Source organism: Sinohyriopsis cumingii, chromosome 14 (assembly GCF_028554795.1).
Source record: "Sinohyriopsis cumingii isolate HCF-2022 chromosome 14, ASM2855479v2, whole genome shotgun sequence".
Lineage (NCBI taxonomy): Eukaryota > Metazoa > Mollusca > Bivalvia > Unionida > Unionidae > Sinohyriopsis > Sinohyriopsis cumingii.
The window spans coordinates 91,024,657-91,047,182 of NC_142974.1; the positions used below are offsets into that span (position 1 = coordinate 91,024,657).

At 34.5% G+C, this 22,526-nt stretch overlaps 1 protein-coding gene across 1 annotated transcript in view; it reads left to right on the forward strand.

The window, feature by feature from the left end:
• The first annotated feature begins 1,277 nt into the window (after positions 1-1,277).
• The window catches only part of LOC149784371 (A disintegrin and metalloproteinase with thrombospondin motifs 12-like), a 73,133-nt gene continuing 51,884 nt past the window's right edge, over positions 1,278-22,526 (forward strand). Inside the window, exons 1-4 of the mRNA XM_089933259.1 lie at positions 1,278-1,431; positions 14,849-15,063; positions 17,706-17,792; positions 19,920-20,076. Coding sequence (XP_089789385.1) covers positions 1,359-1,431; positions 14,849-15,063; positions 17,706-17,792; positions 19,920-20,076 — 532 coding nt within the window. The 5' untranslated portion in view covers positions 1,278-1,358. The remainder of the gene's footprint in view (positions 1,432-14,848; positions 15,064-17,705; positions 17,793-19,919; positions 20,077-22,526) is intronic.

Below are 22,526 nucleotides of genomic sequence, written 5' to 3' on the forward strand. Positions count from 1 at the left end.
AAACAAAAATGTAATGAATAAATAATGACCCGTATTTTTATACACACTGACTAGAATGGGTTGATTTAAAAACAGGGTCTTTCAATAGGAATGTTCCAACGGACATAGATAGCAGCCCCCCCCCCACTCCATGTATGTTTATGTTCATTTTCAATGGGACATGGACATTTTTAATACTTATATCTACATGTCATAATCTATCGTCTAATCAGATTTTGGTAGAAACAATTACGCGATAAATTTTAACCAGGACACCACACCACTAGTGATGGTCAAGATAAGCTCCAGCCGATGGTCATTTACTGCAGATGATCATCACCAACGGCATCGAACCTTAAATATCAACACTATATTGTAACATACGTTAAAACTGCATTCTAAAAGTGCCAGTAAGTAAACAACACAAAACTATATATATAAATAAGACGAGAACTACAAGCAATAGAGTAGTATATATATGCACACACGCATGTGATTACAGTGAATTGCACTGTACAGGAGTCAGTCTATATATATATATATATATATATATATATATATATATATATATATATATATATATATATATATATATATATATATATATATATATAGAGAGAGAGAGAGAGAGAGAGAGAGAGAGAGAGAGAGAGAGAGAGTGATATCCTGCTATCCATGGATTCTGCAAGAGAACGGTTAATATTAACATAATTTTATAAATAATAATAAATAACATTATTATGCAGGTCAGGTCTCTACGGATATTCAAAACCCGGGTCCGCTGGTAAACGCCACCAAACACTTTGTCTAATGATTTTTTGGGTGATGTGTGCATGGACGAGATGGTATAGGGTTTAGTGTGTACAGGCAAGGCTATATGACCCGGGTTCAAATCTCTGTAGAGTACGAATTAAAAATTCTTTAATCTGTATGATAATGCTACTCTAATCATAGCACACGCAATCCTTCCCTCCACTTTTCTGACATGTTCGTATCAATCCCACTGAAAACCCATATGCCCTTGTGTTTACGTCACGATGTGACGACTTCAGACGTATATATCGGGTAGATGCAAAATTGTGACGATTTAAATTGGTATTTGCCAATCAGTTGAATATATTAAGATCACTGATAATTGTACACCCTTGTCAAGCCTTATTAAGCAATGACTAAGAACAAAAGATCTGGCTTCCGGGGGTCCGAAATGTGCTTTTATTTAAATGCACCAGATCATTATTGCCTTCGGGAGATACAGATCATATCGTTTCACAGGTATTGCTTAGGTACAAGTGATGTGTATAGTAGACACTAGTTCCAGTTTTGGAGAAGGGGACTGCATGTTGTTTGTTTGAAACACCGGTTTTCTTTCTTTTACTACCATGATGCTCCCTCTCCTTCTCCTGTTACCGGTTACTAATGCGTATCTATTTTCGCACTTGCCAGGACCAAAAGGTAAGTGTGTATTTTATTTCGTATATTCTTGCCTATCCTAATGATATACATATCAATCTATCCATTAGCATAATTTTTTCTTTCTTCTTAAGTTATTTATTTCTTGCCAACATTCTCATATTTAAAACTGTACTTGTCAGCCTGTCACAAAACACTTCAAATTGACATTTGCTAAAACTTTACCTTGCTTCACACATTTTATTTGGCGTTGATATCGATCATTCTGGCGACCTTCTTTTTGTTCAGATTGTAGGAATGTTGACAGAGATGGGTGTTAAATTTCCATTTGGGTTCACGTCCTAAAATTCCATGCATTATGGTCGGAGGAAAAATCAATAATCGCAGATATCCACATTTTTAATTATTGTCCTCTATTCCTCAGAGAGAGAGAGAGAGAGAGAGAGAGAGGGAGTTTGTGTGCGCGCGCGCATTCCGGAATCATAACCTTCGTTGTCGTCTATCTTGTTTCTTAAACATTATACAAAATATAATCACTCTCAGTCGGTGTGTGTAAAGTCCATGTCACAAGGAGATCTGAGTGAAGGACGGACTGATAAGGTCTCACTGGACAGTTTATCTGGTGAATTTTCATCCGACAATGACCAAATACAGAAAAATGAAAATAATTGTACACTGAAGATACAAAATAAGAACAGACTAATGATTTTTGTAGAAAGCATACATGTGAGATTTTGACTGCAGTAATCAGGTTAATTCCTGATGCAACTGGTGGTTTTTATACTGAACCAACACTGCCACCAACCCCTAAATTTTACATTAATTTTTGACAAGAAATAGCTATTTTGAATATTTTCCTGTGACAAGGCAGCTAAAAGAATCAGTATGTGCCTTATGCATGAATAAAGTTCACTACTACTATAACAAATTAGCATACTTTTCATCACCCCTCAACCATCTAGCTTTTTAGATATTTACCTCTGTAGCAGACACACATAAATACGTAAGCCAAGTCGACAAATCATTTGCAGCCCAAGTTACGCATTTGATCTCCAATGCAAATCCAACTGTGACAGGCAGTTACCAACAAGCCAACCTATTTCCAAGCCTAACTCAAAGTAAATCTAAACCACATTATAGATTTAGCTTATGTGTGAATTTACAAATGCTAGGCTTGTGATAATTAGGTTCATGCCTTCTACCTTAAAAATTAGGGGGGTATCATAATACGAAACTATCCAGTGAGACCTAAGTGTAGCATAGATACATGGACGGACATAACTTTTCATAAAATATCAGCAAAAATGGAAACATAAAACACACTGCAGCTGCAGAAACAAATCCCAATACGAAATATGTTTTCTTTTCTCTACTAAACATTCCATAAATGACAATGGAATATTTCAGAAAAATTAATAACTGATTTCATATTCCATGTAAAATAATAGAAACATTAACTCATCTTGCAGTGGTATTCATCCTACAGTTTTATAAGCGTTCACTGTATTCAAAAGTTGAAAATTTTGTTAATATCTGTTGTTTTAATGAAATTCAAAAATCGAGTAAGTAATAACAAATTATATCGTGACATTTATTTTCTAATGAAGGGAATATATGTGACTTAGTAAAAGATGAATCTTTATTTTATTCGTTTTTTCTATATCTATATTTTATTCGTTTTTCAACGTAACTCTCTCTCTCTCTCTCTCTCTCTCTCTCTCTCCTATATTTTATTCGTTTTTCAACGTAACTCTCTCTCTCTCTCTCTCTCAGACTGAGTGTAAACAAACACATAATCCCAGAAGTGGATTTCAGAATTTTTGCATCGTAAAATGTCTTCCCACTTAACTTATCCAGATTGACATTTTTCAATTCCGTATTCGGTATCAACCTTTGCCAAGACCTGATATCATACTTTTAAAAATCTCGATTAAATATATCCCTGAAACATTGTCACTGAGCTATGTTAGCTCTAGCCAGCGAAATCTAACTTTGAAGAGAAATAAGAAATCAGCCATGGAGAAGATTTAACAGAAAAACAGCTGATTATCAACATTTGGGTGAAATGCCCATTAACTAACTTGACTTCAAGCTTTTGAAGAACACAACATTCCCGTTTGGAGGCATCAGTACAGAAATAGATACACATAGCGCCAACATTCAGATTAATTGCACATAAAAGCATCCAGTTCAGAGATGTTACATACTGCAGGATGTTGCATTTGATGGTGCTATGATGTAGCCCAACCCAAACATAGCATCATTCATATGTTCAATGCTAGTTCGTCTGTACGTCTCTCCCGGGAAGCTTGTGAGTACGGTTACTGTAGAACTAATTGATTAGTCAAATTAAATCTGGCATGAATGTACGCACATTTGTATATTAAATGCTTAGTATTTGATGACATTTATTGCCATGTTTTCGTTTTTGGACTTGAAGTTTGAAACATTCTTTTTTTTAGCTTAGACATTTAGTGAAAATCCTTTTCGTATGATTACACAGAAAGCGTCTGATCCAGGACACTGAAGCTCGTTGACGCATTTTAGGTGCACATACAGAGGACATATCCCCAGTTTCACTCAAACTGTCAATATTTCTTCCTCGCACTGAGAATTTTTACCATCTTAGTAGCAATTATTATTTCACAGAACATTCGGCAGGCATGTATACAATCATAAAATCTACAATATTCATTAAAATATTCATGCATACAGTCATAAAATCTACAATATTCATTAAAACACTCATGTGTACAGTCATAAAATCTACAATATTCATTAAAACACTCATGTATAGTCATAAAATCTACAATATTCATTAAAATACTCATGCATACAGTCGTAAAATCTACAAGATTCATTAAAATATTCATGTATACAATCATAAAATCTACAATATTCATTAAAATATTCATGTATACAATTATAAAATCTACAATATTCATTAAAATATTCATGCATACAGTCATAAAATCTACAATATTCATTAAAATTCTCATGCATACAGTAATACAATCTACAATATTCATTAAAACACTCATGTATACTGTCATAAAATATCTACAATATTCATTAAAATACTCATGCATACAGTCATAAAATCTATAATATTCATTACAATATTCATGCATACAGTCATAAAATCTAAATCTTAAAATCTATAATATTCATTAAAACACTCATGTATACAGTCATAAAATCTACAATATTGATTAAAATACTCATGCATACTGTCATAAAATCTGCAATATTCATTAAATACTCATGTATACTGTCATAAAATCTACAATATTCATTAAAACACTCATGCATACAGTCATAAAATCTACAATATTGATTAAAACACTCATGTATACAGTCATAAAATCTACAATATTGATTAAAACACTCATGTATACTGTCATAAAATCTACAATATTCATTAAAACACTCATGCATACAGTCATAAAATCTACAATATTCATTAAAACACTCATGCATACAGTCATAAAATCTACAATATTCATTGAAATACTCATGCATACTGTCATACAATCTACAATATTCATTAAAACACTCATGCATACAGTCATACAATCTACAATATTCATTAAAATACTCATGCATACAGTCATAAAATCTGCAATATTCATTAAAATACTCATGCATAGTCATAAAATCTACAATATTCATTAAAATACTCATGCATACAGTCATAAAATCTACAATATTCATTAAAACACTCATGCATACAGTCATAAAATCTACAATATTCATTGAAATACTCATGCATACTGTCATACAATCTACAATATTCATTAAAACACTCATGCATACAGTCATACAATCTACAATATTCATTAAAATACTCATGCATACAGTCATAAAATCTGCAATATTCATTAAAATACTCATGCATAGTCATAAAATCTACAATATTCATTAAAATACTCATGCATACAGTCATAAAATCTACAATATTCATTAAAACACTCATGCATACTGTCATACAATCTACAATATTCATTAAAATACTCATGCATACAGTCATACAATCTACAATATTCATTAAAATACTCATGCATACAGTAATACAATCTACAATATTCATTAAAACACTCATGCATACAGTCATAAAATCTACAATATTCATTAAAATACTCATGCATACAGTAATACAATCTACAATATTCATTAAAACACTCATGCATACAGTCATAAAATCTACAATATTCATTAAAATACTCATGCATACAGTCATAAAATCTACAATATTCATTAAAACACTCATGTATACAATCATAAAATCTACAATATTCATTGTAAAAAGTGCTTTTCCATCTCAATTTAAGGAAAAAGGTCTACAATTTGAGTGAAATAGAAGTCTGATTAGATTTGTGGGCAATTTGACTGACTTTTTATTTCAAGTTTGATAAGGTCTGGTGACCTCTTGGAATTGTACTTTTGTTCTTGAATTGAGTCATACGCGTTCTACTTACCCTGATCTGATAATGTGTGACTTACTCACTAGTACAAATAGTATTTCCACTTTACTAGTGAAATAGTTTTCTATCTCTAACCAGAAAGCTTTGAATCGTTTGATATAGTTCGGTACATAACCAGCAGGCATATAGTGATTAATATAATAAGTATGCAGGTATATATTTTTTGGACGAACATTGGACCTATATTTAAGACCTTTTTCCTCTTGAATCATCCCCTTTCATGCTCGGCATACGTCAGTTGATTATTATTTAACCCACTCACTCACCGTCACGGTTTTGCACTTAATATAGACCGAGTGATTGTCTAAGTTTGGAAATATACAAAGTGAACACAACCTTTCAAATTTTAGTCAACCATTCTCCATATAGATAAGTAGTCCAGATTAAATTAGACATAACATTCAACAAGATATATACCCATACATAATAAATACAAATGTAGATGCTCACAAAATTTACTTTTATTTTGTGTCTGACGCTAACGTTCATAAACTCAGTTGTGAATTGGGCATTAAAATGTGTTAGCACAAAAAAGCCACTGTAGAGAGCCTCTGAAAGTGTTAATTTGACACTAAATCCGGTAGAGACTGGTTACAAAAATGATTTGATGTAATTGATATTATTTCTTCAACTTTTCTGTACAATAAGTCTTGAAATTAAAATAAGGTTAATCAGATGAAAGGAAGATTTTGTTCTGAGAGATCCTGAGTATACATTGGACAAGTTGTGGAAGTTTCCGATTGAACTTCAGTGGGACACGTTTTGAAATATCTTCCTGGGTTATTGTAAGTGCAAGAACTCCCAGAGATAAGTTGCCTAGTATTTCCAACAAATTTCATTCCATCATCAGCAATCCATCTAATTCGTTCATCATTTGTCCATCTTAGTGTTATTACTGGTATATATTGGCTGTGGCTCATGTCTGTATATTGGCTCGTGGCTCATGTCTGTATATTGGTTCATAATGAATGAACTGGACCTTTTGTATTCACCATGAGACGTTTTTCATTTTCTTAAAGTAGCAATTATGTTTTGGTTTTTGAAGAGAAAAACCTAATGGATATCATGCTAATGTAACATCTTATTCCATTTTCAATTAGCGGGAAAACGTCATGAAAACGTCATAATCTGTTGTAAGTTAAAATTATTCTCCTAATGTATTTCAACTTACATCTGCTAAGGTGGCGCTCACCAGATAACACTGGTCAACAGTGAAATCATTACTGACTTGAAAAGGCCCTAATCTGTAGTATTTTGGTGTGCCGAACACGAATATAACCGTGAAAAATTTGTATTGGCTCTCGTTTTGAAGATATTCATATACCTCATTTTCTATGTTTCACTGTGTAAATTTCTCCAGTAGGACTGCAGCAACATCCGGAATAATGATGTAACATTGCATAATACCATCATGCTCACATCATCCACAGTTGATTGCATCATTTTCTGATGCAATGCAATACTAATGCCAAGCGGCTGCTGAAGTAAGTTGACGTCAGCAGTGTACTATACATGTGTAGGCCTATTATACTAATGCCAGGCGGCTGCTGAAGCTGACGTAAGCAGTGTACTATATAAAGCCCAATCAGATAGGTTCAGCATTTAAAATATTTTAGACGTTGTGCGAGACAGTTCAAGCTACTGTTACATAAAACTTATTATTTTATCCATTTACGTACAATAAAGAACAGTAATGCCTCGAAAGTGTGTTAATACCGCGGACAATTTTTGCTATATTTGTGGGGAAGTGACATTTGCCAACCAGAAGAAAAGTATCAATTCTCAAGTGAAGAAGGCATATCATCTTTACTTCGGATGCAAGGTTGGTAACCAAGACAAGCCTTGGGCTCCGCATATATGCTGTGCTACATGTACAACACAGCTTTCACAGTGGTTGAATTGCAAAAGGTCATCAATGCCGTTTGCAGTCCCAATGGTGTGGAGAGAGCCAAGCAACCACCTAAATGACTGTTACTTCTGCTTGGTTCCTCCTCTTTCCGGCGGAATAACGAAGCGAAAGAAGTCGAGAATAGTCTACCCAAACATTCCGTCTGCATTGAGACCAGTTCCACATGGTGAGGGACTTCCTATTCCAGAACCTCCAGCAGAATATTCTCTTGATTCATCTGACGAAGACAAAGGTGAGTCGACCTGTTCTTCTCCTGGTCCATCAGCATGCAGTGATCCAGATTTTCACTGTGGTGCATCATCAACCCCACACAGAATAACACAGGAAGAACTAAATGACCTGATTCGTGATTTGGACTTATCAAAGAACAAGGCAGAATTGCTAGGATCAAGACTCCAACAATGGAATCTTCTAGAAGAAGATGTCACAATTACTGCATATCGAAAGCGCCACCAGCAATTGGAGCCTTTCTTCAGAAAGGAAAGTAATCTGATATTCTGTTCCGATATTGAGGGCCTCATGAATGCTTTAAAAATCACTCATGACCCACAAGAATGGAGACTATTTGTGGACTCTTCGAAACTGAGTCTCAAGGCTGTGCTTTTGCACAATGGAAACATTCTTCCATCTATTCCAGTAGCGTATGCTGTCCACATGAAAGAGACATACGATAACTTAAGGCAGCTACTGAATTCCATTGAGTATAACAAGTACAGCTGGCACCTCTGTGGTGATTTGAAGGTAGTTGCCCTTTTAATGGGACTGCAGCAAGGATATACAAAATACATGTGTTTCTTATGCGAGTGGGATAGCCGAGCAAGGGAAATGCACTACATGAGGAAGGAATGGACTCACAGGCAGAATGTAGCCATTGGAGAGAAGAATATCCAACACCCAGCTCTGGTTGAGGCTCAGAAAATCTTGCTACCACCCCTTCACATCAAACTAGGTTTGATGAAGAACTTCGTGAAAGCCATTGACCGGACTTTGCCAGCATTCCGATACCTGCATGAAAAATTCCCTCGACTCAGCGAAGCAAAGATTAAAGAGGGAGTTTTTGTGGGTCCTCAGATTCGAGAGCTTTTCAAAGATGACCGGTTCAACAACTTGCTGGAAGGTGACGCGAAACAAGCATGGAATGCTTTTCGCCTAGTTTCTACAAACTTCCTCGGAAATGTTAGGGCAGAAAACTATAAGGAACTAGTAGAAGACATGTTGATGAAGTATAAGAAACTTGGCTGCAATATGTCTCTAAAGATTCACTTCCTTCATTCCCATTTGGATTTCTTTCCTAGCAACTGTGGTATTGTTAGTGATGAACACGGCGAACGCTTTCATCAAGATATCGCAACAATGGAACAAGGATACCAGGGAAAATGGTCCACTACAATGCTGGCTGACTACTGCTGGACACTCCTCAGAGATGCTCCCGAACAGCTGTACAAGAGACAGGCGAAGAAATCTAAGATGTAGTCAATGACTTGATTTTTTATAGGTAGGCTATTACAGTTGACCTTTTACTATTGGAATGCATTTCGTTATGTAAACATTAATTTCTTGCAGATTACAAAAAAACTAGAGCCAATTTTGCAATTTGACTGTCATATTCGTGTTCAGCACATAAAAATTGATAAGAATTGACTAATTTTATTTCAGTAACATGACTTTTGTAAAAATTTGTTGTCCAGTGTAATATGTACTTTTGAGAGAGTGACGTATGTAAGGTGAAGTAGTTCGCATTTAAAACATGCACAGTGGAGAGAATGTTTGCATACCTCTATGCTACATTAATGTAATGTGGATGATATTTCTTTTGGATATTGTACTTTTGGAAATTTTACATGATTTAAGCACACTGCTAACTAAAATGACTGCTCCCTTGTGTTAAAAAATCAGTCTGAATTAGTCTAAAGTACACTATACATAGCAGCTATTAAAATAGGGAAAATAAATTTTGCCAGACTAGACAATACCAGCTTCTGAAAGTGCAATGAATGAATTACCAAATATATAAAATGTAAAAAAAGTTATCGGCTCTTATTTATACAATTGACCTCTGAAGTTCAGGAAGTGAAAATGACCAAGTAGAGCTAGCACTTTTTTGAAAGGTGCACATTTGAAGTAAGGCCAAGCTGTATACTCTATAACCCATAGTGCACCCATCAATCATACACCAAAATAAAGGGAATTAAAGGTTCTTTGCATTATACCTAAGATATACAAGGTCTTTTTTAAATAGCCAGTATAATCAGTGAGGAAAGCCGGGGACATTCTTTTTCTTTAAATTCCTAACCTATGCAAAATGCGAAACTGTATAGCGCTACCTAATTTGTAATGTTTCATTCTGACATTGCCAACTTCTCACAAATGTCGAATAGCTTCTGTGTACTAATTTTCTAGAACTTATCCAACGCATTGCAAAATACTGCAATACAGCCTGTTACTCTGGAAACTAAACATTTCGAATCTCTTCCGGATTGATACAACATAGAAACAAAGGTCTGAATGAATGTCTTTGGATGTGTTCCATTAATAGAGGTAATGTGCTCCGAAAGAACATTGTCATTTTGTTGTTTACAAGTTTGTTTCTCTTCTTTCTCTATAATTTCATTGATTGGGTTTGTCTACAACGTAGAAATGAACTTTTTTGATGATGATAGATGATTTGAAAGTATTATTGCCTGAAAAAAATACACGAACTTTTCAGAGATTTTGATTCTTTTCATTTCATTTGCAAAACGTTGCGAAAGACAGGACGTTCCAATACACGTACTCCTTTGTCCTCGACGATATTTCTGTCATCAAATCCTTTTTGTAATGTCGTGAATGTTCCTCCTGAATCTGATTTGTATTCGCAGGTGTCAATATTTCTTAAACAAATGCATCCAGGGCAGTAGATACCTCGGGCTCGAGCATAATTAAACATTACATTAGTCATATAGGTGTTGCTATAATTGTCCTGGAGCTTGAAAACATAATGGCTTTATTGATACGTGCGCTTCCCTGACGTAAACAGTCTTTACTAGGAATATTACGAATATATTATCGATTATACGACACTACTAGAAAGACTATCAATGTTCCATCCCTTTTACTATTACTTGGGTTTTAGAACTGTTACATAACTGGCAATTAATAAATAAAAGCACAAGACATTTTCCATATATCTGTAACTTGGAAACAGCTTTTCGTCTCTTATTACCCGCTCGTAAAAACCGGTATCTTATATAATTCAGTCTGTCGATGTTTCTGTGAGCGCGTTTGTATGGTATCTGAAAATCAGTTCTCCCAGTCAAAGCTGTATTTCTTATTTCATCGTTAGATGAGTGTGTATTGTGACCCACTTTCCAGTTGTTTCCTTTGAGCAGTGCCTTCAACAACAATTCATGAAACAGAAGTGTTGGTGCCTCGTAAGTCCTTGCTCGCTAACACTTGAATTTGTTTCATTCCTCGTTCACATGCACTAGTTTACATACATATGTAAATCTACATTCATCTGTTTATTTACATGTGTATGTAATTTTGTCATGTAAACAAATTTGCGCTATGATGACTATCTGTTGTGGCCCTCAAAAATAACAACCGTATGTATCTATAAATACCTATTTGCATTCTTATCCACGTGAAATTTATTTTAAGTTTGCTAATACCTACGTATTTAATTTTGCATATATACAAATATGTTCACAGTGTGCAAATGTTACGCATGTGAAATGGGTGTTAAATGTAGGTTACACCGATTGTAAAGGTTTAGATATACGCTACAAACTACTCGTGACGATGCGTTTGTTAGCAGAGTGGGAGTGGCTAATATATGAACACTGCAGAACTTGGAGATCACCACCGAGGTTGAACGCTTAAGGTCAGTCGCGCTGGCATCTGGGACCTAACCCGGATCTTTAGAGCTGAAGTGGCCATTTGCCGACTTGCCGCCCCTTAAATACGATTCACTCAATCCACCACAAAGAATGAAATTCCCCTTCCAAAGCGAGGTTTACAAATTCCCATGATATTAATCGTGGAGACAGAATTTTATCGCAGTTGTATGCACTGATTAGACAGTTTCATATGACGAATTGAACACATTCTTTATATCAGGACTCAGTGCACTTCTTGGCGTTTTAGTCTGCTGTGCTTCAGTCCCAAGTTTGACCTCTTGATACCCAGGATGTATCATATAGTCATGTAGTAACCTTTCTAATAATTTTCCTGATATAACACAATGAACAGCATTACAATTCACGATAGATTACACAGCGTTACAATTCACGATAGATTATACAGCATTACAATTCACGACAGATTACAGTTTTTGTCAGATGTTGTGACTATATTTCCAATATTACAGAAACCACATTACGAGTTTTGATACGAAACTAATATACCACACATTTTCCTCGTTTCTTTCCTTTCCATCTTCATATTATTTTTGTTTCATTTTGCTTCTCTTTACTTTGATGCGTGTATGTTCTTTATCTTACCGTCTTTGTGTACTTGTTTAATTCGATACGAACCCATGTCATGAGCAGGAACACTTCATCCGGTGAATTTTGCAATAAATTAAATTGCAAACGAAGTTTTTAAAAAAAAAACATGCCGAGAAACGCAGGCAAAGATTAGATTTCATTTTATCTAAGTAGCTATATCCAGCCGATTGCATAATATAAATGTTCAGTAACCTAAATATTCGCTATATAAGGGTGAATGATTACTTTTAAATGGAACAGACAAAATATGTTGATTCGCAGAATTCCTTCGAAGTTTTGAGTGCAGCATGGGATTTGTACTTTAGTAATTGATGGTAATTGAAATATTAATCATTCTGCAGTTGTTTTTATTCTTGTAATGCTATAAAATAATAATAATAATAACAATAATAATAGTCGTTGTTGTTGTTGTCATCATCAAAGCAGTATCAGCAAGAAGTAATAATATGGATAGTAAATTTAGCATGCGTGACGAAATAATCTGCAAATTAAATTCTTGTACGGTTTGACTTTATTCTCCAGTGACATCTAAGTTATTAGCAAATATTCCGTAATGTGCTTTATATATTTTGTTCTTTCATATTTGAATGGAACCGGGATTTGCTTTAATATGGACTCTTTGTACTATCTTGCACAAGTCAGATTTTCAGATTTGAGTTGAAATGATGTCGGGGTTTGCTGTTATGTTGACGTTTTGTAACATCTTGGACAAGTCAGACTTGAGTTGGAATGGAATCGGAATTTGCTCTTATGTTGACTCGTTGTAGCATCTTGGACAAGTCAGACTTGAGTTGAATGGAATCGGAATGTGCTCTTATGTTGACTCGTTGTAACATCTTGGACAAGTCAGACTTGAGTTGGAATGGAATCGGAATTTGCTCTTATGTTGACTCGGTGTAACATCTTGGGTAACTCAGACTTGAGTTGGAATGAAATGGGAATTTGCTCTTATGTTGACTCGGTGTAACATCTTGGACAAGTCAGACTTGAGTTGAAATGGAATCGGAATATGCTCTTATGTTGAATCGGTGTAACATCTTGGGTAACTCTGACTTGAGTTGGAATGAAATGGGAATTTGCTCTTATGTTGACTCGGTGTAACATCTTGGACAAGTCAGACTTGAGTTGGAATGGACTCGGAATTTGCTATTATGCTGACTCGTTGTAACATCTTGGACAAGTCAGAATTGAGTTGGAATGGAATCGGAATTTGCTCTTATGTTGACTCGGTGTAACATCTTGGGTAACTCAGACTTGAGTTGGAATGAAATGGGAATTTGCTCTTATGTTGACTCGGTGTAACATCTTGGACAAGTCAGACTTGAGTTGGAATGGAATCGGAATTTGCTCTTATGTTGACTTTTTGCAACATCTTGGACAAGTCAGACTTGAGTTGAAATGGAATCGGAATATGCTCTTATGCTGACTCGGTGTAACATCTTGGACAAGTCAGACCTGAGGTGAAATGAAATCGGAATTTGCTCTTAAATTTACATGTTGTAACATCTTGGACAAGTCAGACTTGAGTTCGAATGATATCAGGATTTGTTTTTATATTGACGCTTTATAACGGCATGGACACGTCTGACTTGAGTTGGAATAGAATCGGGGTTTACTTTTATGTTGACCCGTTGTAACATCTTGGACAAGTCAGACTTGAGTTGGAAGAGCTGAAAAAGAGATTGTGATGCCGATCGGTAAGCAAACTATGTGTTGTCTTAGGTGAATATGGCTTTGCCGCGCTTAAGCTGCGGTTTTGACGATACCATTGGTGTGTTTGGGGCGGTCTGACCTAACAGGCTCTCAGTTGACGGTGCTTTGACCTAGAATATCTTTCACTTTGAGACTTTGAACTCAAACTGGCGATTTTGATGAATTCGGTTGTGGTCGTGTAACGTCATTGTTCCAACCAAATTGTAACCGAGATTTATACTTAGCTCAGGAAAGGGTGCCACTTTATTCTGCGCCTCAGTTTTGAGATGAAGCAAGATGGCAAACAAGTCTCAATCTTTATTTTTAGACGTGAACAAGACCATGTTTACAGTTGATTCATTTTTGTGGAAATAAAAATCTCTGGTTCAAAAGCCAAAACACATCCATCACTGAGATTTCGTGACCCAAAATAATCCTAGTTTTCGTTAAACAAAACTCTATTAGTAAGCAACAAATCTTGATTACTTCTTTGATGTATTTAACGGTCAAATTTCTCTTAGCGCCATGCACTGATTTTGTCTCGATTGATACTCACCCATCCACCATTTTCTTATGTTACGATAACCAAGGGTAAAACACTGTGTCTCATATTCATTAGAATAGCGACATCTAATGACCAGAACCAATTCGCTAAAACGGCAGCCAACGATGAAATAAAACATGCTCGTTGTCAGCGCATAGCCAAAATTCTGCCGAGGTTCATTAAGTCCTAATAAATATATGTGCAAGCGGAAATTATTATCATTGAATGATGAATAAATATAAGATGTATATACCAGACGCTTATAATGTTATTTCTGTAGACGATATGTCTATAGAAATAAGAATATAGGCATGTGGCATAAGAAAATGTACTATTTTTACAGAACGTATTGATGTGATGCAAGTAAGTGGTCGTGTCAAAAGAGATTCGGACACGGACAGGGTAATGTTTCCTCCTAAAATGAAGTACACACTTAAACTCGGTGACCGGATGGTGGACCTGCAACTCCACAGAAACTACCTAATGGATGCACACGTGCCCGTCACCATCATAGCCAATAACACGGTCACCAATTTACCTCAATTGTCGCACAGTAAGGTAAGATTAAAACCTGACACCTGGCCTAATTAATATTATCATTGTCGTCATCATCATCTTTTTCATATTTATGTTCTGAACAACGGACTGTCTAGAAAAACTGTACCGCTATATTATTCATAACATATGCTTTTGTAAAAAGAATTATCACGGTTTACATACATCAAATAATTCTAAGACCCAGTACTTTCTAAACCCATCTTAAATACTTGATTCGCGCTTGCTGGGGTTGAAAACGAGAAACGAAGCAGCAGAGCGTTTCTTTGTTGTGCTCGTCATTCGTTAAAGTTGTTGTTGTTGACAACAGAGGTCAAACTGATGTAAAAGTTTGTTGAAATTTTGTAAACTTGTTGTTTTCACTTCTTACTGTTTCTTAGTATAAAACCATACATTCGTAAAAGTAAATTATAAGACAAGTTTCATTATGGGAGGACAAACTAGTAGTCCGAAGTGGCTATTTCTAGACCATTCACTTGTTCATTTTTTGTTCAAATTTCAAAATTGTTCTAGAAACACAGACTAAATACAAACTTGGAAAGATATTACAGCAACTTCATATTCACTTTGCTGCCATATAAAAATCATCCCAAACTCGTAAGGAATATATATATATATATATATATATATATATATATATATATATATAGAGAGAGAGAGAGAGAGAGAGAGAGAGAGAGAGAGAGAGAGAGAAAATGAAAAAAGAAAGGAAAATAAGCAAAGCGCCCAAAAGATATCTCATCGCACATTTTCCAGTTGAAGGAATATCGATGACGATTATGTCTTGGCTTGCACGAAACAAACTATTAAATTAACCAAAAAAGCTATTTACGATGAATTTACAGCGTCTGAGCTCTCTAACGGTCTTAAAACGATGAAATGATGTTGCTGTCAATTACACTAATTCACTATGTTGAAACACACAACTTTTTTATGACATAAAAGTAAATGTATAGTTTCACGCCATAAACAATCAGGGGCAACATCTATGCCATCCCACAAGTGAACAAAATGATTTAAAGAGGAGTTAAACGGTATTCCAATTGGAGAATATGTGGGGCTGAGATCTGAGCTTTAGCTTTTCAAACATGGATCTGGTTTAATGCGCAAAACGCTGAAAGCAATAGTTTGATGAAATAAATAACTCACAAGGTAAGATTTAGCAAATTATTTCATTTGATGTCATTTTTGTAGAAAAAGGTAAACATGCCTCCGCGCGCCAAGTAAAGGAGACAGCTAATGAGAGACATCAGTTTTACTAAGACACTCGAATCAATACGTACAAGAAAATGTACCACTACCAGTTAAACTGCATAGTCGGTCTCTAAAATCAGTTGCTTACTAACGGGGAGGGGGCGATGGGGTGGTTTCCCTCGGGCCAGATATCTTGGGGTGCTACAAACCCTTTCGGCCATCATCGTCACCCCAGGTGACATTTATCTTTAGTACACCACTGTCTAAAATGATTGTATAATTTCTTTGACAATTCAACAATATAGCAGTAAAGTTTTGTACTGATCAGTAATCATTCAGAGCGACGTGTCTTTGATGTCATAGCTTGCTACAAAGTAACAATGTGTTAAGCATGGCCTTTTTTCAGTTTTACACTGCACTACTACTATTCCATTATTGATTCCAATATTATTACTCTACACTCAAATCGTACCTAAGACTCTTTTGTTCTTTCATGTTTTCAGTCCTCGATACCTCCTTTATGTCATGAAGCACACAATGTGGGATTCAAGTGATGACCATACTAAAAATAAATTTTGATGAGTTGCCTGGAGTATTCTTTTCAAACAATTATATTATCATTTTGTTTTGAGTATTGAATTAATTATTAAATTAGTTACTTATTTAATTTAATATTTGTATAGCAGCAGAGTCAGTGCGAAGCAAGTAGTATGACTTTCAAATTTGCATTAAGTCTATTGCTTGTTTTTCTAGCACACTTTTAAAAATTGAAAAAGATGCTACAAACGCAAGCATGTGCACTTGAAACCTCCACTTCTATAATGCCAAACTAACATGGTCGCATACAGTAGACTAAACTAGGAGGAATATGTAATTGGTTTGATTTAACGTCAAGTTTGACGTTAGTTTATTTGAATTCGAGAAAATGAGTATGTAGAATCTGATTTCACTTAGAAAAGATTTTCCCCATGCAAATGAAGGTTGGTACAAATAAGAAAAAATATTGGAAATATTCATTCGTAAATTTCTCAAAAGCAATTTCTTCTTTGAAATATATGTTAAAGACTCCAAATTCGGGTCATTAATATTAAATCATGTCAAAAATATTTGTAACTCTGCCTACTAAAAATTACACATTTTTGTCTTCCATGCTTACCCCCCCCCCCCCGGGCAAAAAAAGCCAAATTTGGCATTTCATATTTTGTTCTTGTACCTTCTTGCTACTAAACATGCTATTATCTTCGTTGCAAATAGTGTTGTTTTCAATAACTCTCATGCAACAGCTTTAGCCTTCAAAATAATTTAAAATGTTCTTTTTCAAATGTAGTATTTTTCTTGCTGTTGCTGTTTTAAGTTTTAAGTGAGAGTAAACACTGACCAAAACAAATGCCATCAAAGGCTTAGAACTGAAACACCGATTTTTCAAAGCTAGAAATTTACGCCTTTTTCAGGACTATGCATTTTATCAGATGGATAGAGTGGACACCGGGGCATCCCTGTTGGTAAAATGTCCGAGTCTTGACAGGCCTTGTCACTTGGTAAGTCAGGGAAAATACTCTGGTTATATATCAACACAAAAATTGTACTCTCCCTTCCTCCCTCTTCAATTGTTATAATTACAATGGACCCGCTTATGAACAGATTTTAGTAAAGTGAGAGCGTAGAAAGAACATTGTATCTTGATCACAATTTTTCAAAACTGTATAAACTTCCATAACTGTATATGCTATTTAGCAGTATTTTGATACGAAATGTGCTTCAGAGCCATATAAATTTCTGATTATTTTAAAACTGTAAAAATGTTTTGTTTTGTTTTTAAACCTGGAACACCATGAGCATCTACATAATGTTTAAATAGCATCAAATGGTCTTAAAGAAAAACAGAACTAAACAATAGCAATTATGTTCTAGCATTTTTTACCGTAAAAGTGACATATGATCATAGTTGGACAAACGAATTTTGAAATCAAATGTTTGACCGACTTAATATGTGTTCAGGAACGTGGTTCCAAATATCAAGTTGAAAAAAGTGCAATAATTTGTGAGGATAAATAATGGACTTCAGGTGTAAAATAAATTGACAAGAACAGAGCACTATCCATGTCCTGCCACTCATTTGAGCACTATAGTTTACAAGGACATGGCGCACATATTTACAGCGTAATGGTCATATTAATATTTCTCTGTCTTGATTTCTTCGAAAATGATGATTGCCAACTAAAAACTAGAAAAGAGAAAATAATAATTTCTTTGGTTTGCGGCACAGGAAGCTGGTATTTCTATTACGAACTACCACAATACCAGTGTATTTTACAAGACTAATATCACCACTACACTAGTGTACTTTTACAACATCAATATAACCACTACATTAGTGTATTTTTTTACAACATTAATATAACCACTACATTAGTGTATTTTTACAAGATAAATGTGAGTACTACACTAGTGTATTTTTCCAATATTACTATAAGCACTACACTAGAGTATTTTACAATATTAATATAACCACTACACTAGTGTATTTTTACAATATTAATATAAGCACTACACTATAGTATTTTACAATAGTAATATGACCACTACACTAGTGTATTTTTACACAATTAATATATGCACTACACTAGAGTATTTTACAATATTAATATAACCACTATACTAGTGTATTTTTACAAGATAAATATGAGTACTACACTAGAGTATTTTACAATAGTAATATGACCACTACGCTAGTGTATTTTTACAAGATAAATATGAGTACTACACTAGTGTATTTTTTACAAGATAAATATGAGTACTACACAATAGTATTTTTACAATATTAATATAACCACTACACTAGTGCATTTTTACAATATTAATATGACCACTACACAATAGTATTTTTACAATATTAATATAACCACTACACTAGTTTATTTTTACAAGATAAATATGATTACTACACAAGAGTATTTTTACAATGTTAATATGGCCAGTAGAATAGTTTAGTTATACAATATTAATATAACCACTACACTAGAATATATTTACAAGATAAATATGAGCACTACACTAGAGTATTTTAGCAATGTTAATATAACCACTACACTAGTGTATTTTTACAATATTAATATAAGCACTACACTAGAGTATTTTACAATAGTAATATGACCACTACACTAGTGTATTTTTACAAGATAAATATGAGTACTACACTAGAGTTTTTTTTACAATGTTAACATGGGCACTACACTGGAGTATTTTTACAATATTGATTTTCGGCTATTTTCAGCGAATACGTTCTTGAACAAAATCGCTGTTTAATTAACAAGAATAAACCACAAACAATATTAACTATCCACTCAAAGGAGAGTTTTTTCACAGTGGACCAAAGACATAACCGTGGTAAATAGAGTGCAGCATACACGCGAATTTTCGGTGTACTTCAGAAGCAGTATCGAGTATAAATGATGGTTACAGACTGCAATATGCGTGCTAAAGAAAAACACAAATATTATACTTTGTATGCTGTGCAGAATACCGCCATTATCATCTTAATTATCATACTTGGCATCATTATATACTTCTGTATTATCTTCTTTGTCCTAATCATCGTAACCACTATAATAATAATAATAATAATAATAACAATTATTATTATTATTATTATTATTATTATTTAGACCGGACACTTCCATCTAGATGGCAAAGAGTACGCAGTTGAACCCGATGGAGATGTGTCGGTAACGGAAGATAAACAGGAAGACACAATACCTCATACAGCATACAAACTGGAAATTAATGAAAACAACACCAACGATACTTTTCACGTGTTCGAAGGCAAGTACCACTGTAAATAGACCTTGTACGTAAATTATTATGTTTTTGTGGGAATGGAATATAGAAGAACGGACAGTTGGAACATGATAAGGTGAGTGTTGTGTTGATGCAGGGACTCAGTAAGTGCTTGAACTGGTAAATAGACATACACGATTGACAGGCTCTGTAACAACACTCAAGTCTTAGTAACGACGTTAGACATGATGATAATATGTGGTATTTACATCAAGAAGTAAACTACTTGTCCGATCGCCACCAGTGTTTAGAGTGATGGTCATTTTATTGTCTCACCTGCGTTAGCATGGTCAGATATTTTATTCACTGTTCCAGTAGGGACACCAGACATAACGTCGGCTACGATGTTAAAGTTTTGCCTTTACTTTTTAAAAAATTATTTCAGAGACTATAGTTGTACTGACAAGCGCAGGTGAAACACCGACCTCCGTAAAACTTATTTAAATTTCACATAAAAACATTTACTGAGGCTTGTAAACAGCCAAGATCCTCAAGAAACGAAGACAATATGATGTCTTTCGATGCCCTTTGGTGTAATTAATGCACAGGTGAACTTTTTCTTAAAGAACTGAGGGCTTTGATAAAAACGTTTCTAAGTTCAAGTTCATGAGTTATTTTGACGGGTCAGACATTTCGGTTGCTCTTAGATCATAAATCCATACACTCCTCTGTCCTTACCAACCATTACAGAAGCATTGTCAGATCCAAGAACCCGGTCAAGGAAGTTAATTTTTCCCGAGAGTTAATTTTCCCACCATTATAGTAGTATATCACCCCATCACCATCACGGAAATTCTTCTGCGGTAAATCACGTGCGATTTAGAAATCAGATTCTCAACCACCCTGTAATAAAGACTGTACACACTCAAAACCAAAAAGAAAAACCAAGGCACTAACGTCGGATCAGGATCTAAGCAGGGGTGGTTAAAATACGGCATGCGGGCCAGATCCGACCCGTGATCTGTGTTAGTCCATTAATTTACATCAAAGAGGGTGGCTTTAAAATTATTTGTTAAGCCCGCGCCTTGGAAGAAGTTCTCCATGCCGATTTGAAGCTGTCTGCTTGATATTTAATATATAGAATGAGCAGCGTATACGCTAATCTGTTACCATATAAATGCGACCATAGATATGAATCTACAATGTTTGCTGTTGGATGAATGTTATTTGTTTAAAATATGGTAGCAAAGTATGAACATTACCTATTACATTTATTTACTTCATTACATACAAATTATTTCTTAATTAATATCCTCGATTTCCAGACCGATCTGTGTGTTAAGGACATGTAAGCGCATCATTCATATAAGATATATTCACTCCCATGATTGTAGATTGTAAGGATCAATTGTAAGTAACATATTCTGATATGACCTTTTGATTTCAGAAGGTTCTAGAAGGTTTAACTGTTTTGGTCTTGTTTGTAAGTTATAAATAGGTTGTTTACTGATGTTTGATTCAAGGTCTAGTTATTTTTTACAAATGTAGAATGTTCTAGAATTTTTTATATAACAGACGTAGTCAACAAAATATGTATTCATATTTTAACATTTGGCTAGTGAAAGCAGTCTTTTAGTTGTGTTCTCTTATAATCTGAGCGGAATTATTTATCTAAATCATTTATTGGAATTTTACAAATGCTTGCTGAGTTTTGCACTAAATCAATTGTTGGGATTATTGTGAATTCATTCAAAGACATTCTGGATTATATCATTGTGATACATAAAGACTGCTAGCATATCGGTACATTCAAGGCTACTGGCATGTCAGAACGTTAAATACCAGATTCATTCGGAATACTCTACACTTTTGGACTCATGATAAAACTTTTAGGATCATTAGGCATTTAATTCACTATACTGTAAGTTCATTTACATTTTTACTTCGTTTTATAGGAAAATAAATATCTTTTTCTTAATTTTCTAAATATGCTCGTATTACCTTGTTTAAGACTATAGAGTCATAGCACATACCAAACTAGTTTCATACTATCAGTGTACATATTCCACCGGGAATGAAATAAATGCGTGTTTAATGTCTTCATATTCTAAAAATCGTATTTTGTAGTAAGTCTCTAAACCCACAAAGAAAACCAAGCACAATTCAGCATCGCTTTCCGGAATGTCTTTCTTAACTCCCAGCTAATAGAAATAAACTGGCTATTTTCCAGAAATAATAATCTTAAACACTGCCTGTATATGAGTCCTGTATTTACACCACTGAGATGGATAACTACAGTGCCGGATTACCAAACAGGCAGAGTAGATACCTGCCTATGGACCCCACGCCTTTTAGGGGCCCCGCGACAACGGATCAAAAAAATATTTAATAAATTTTTTTAATCAGATAAAATGTTAATTTGTTTAATAACATTAATAATTTTTAATATTTGTTTTGTGCAATAAAATTGGTTTATTAAACTTGTTGGTTGGTAA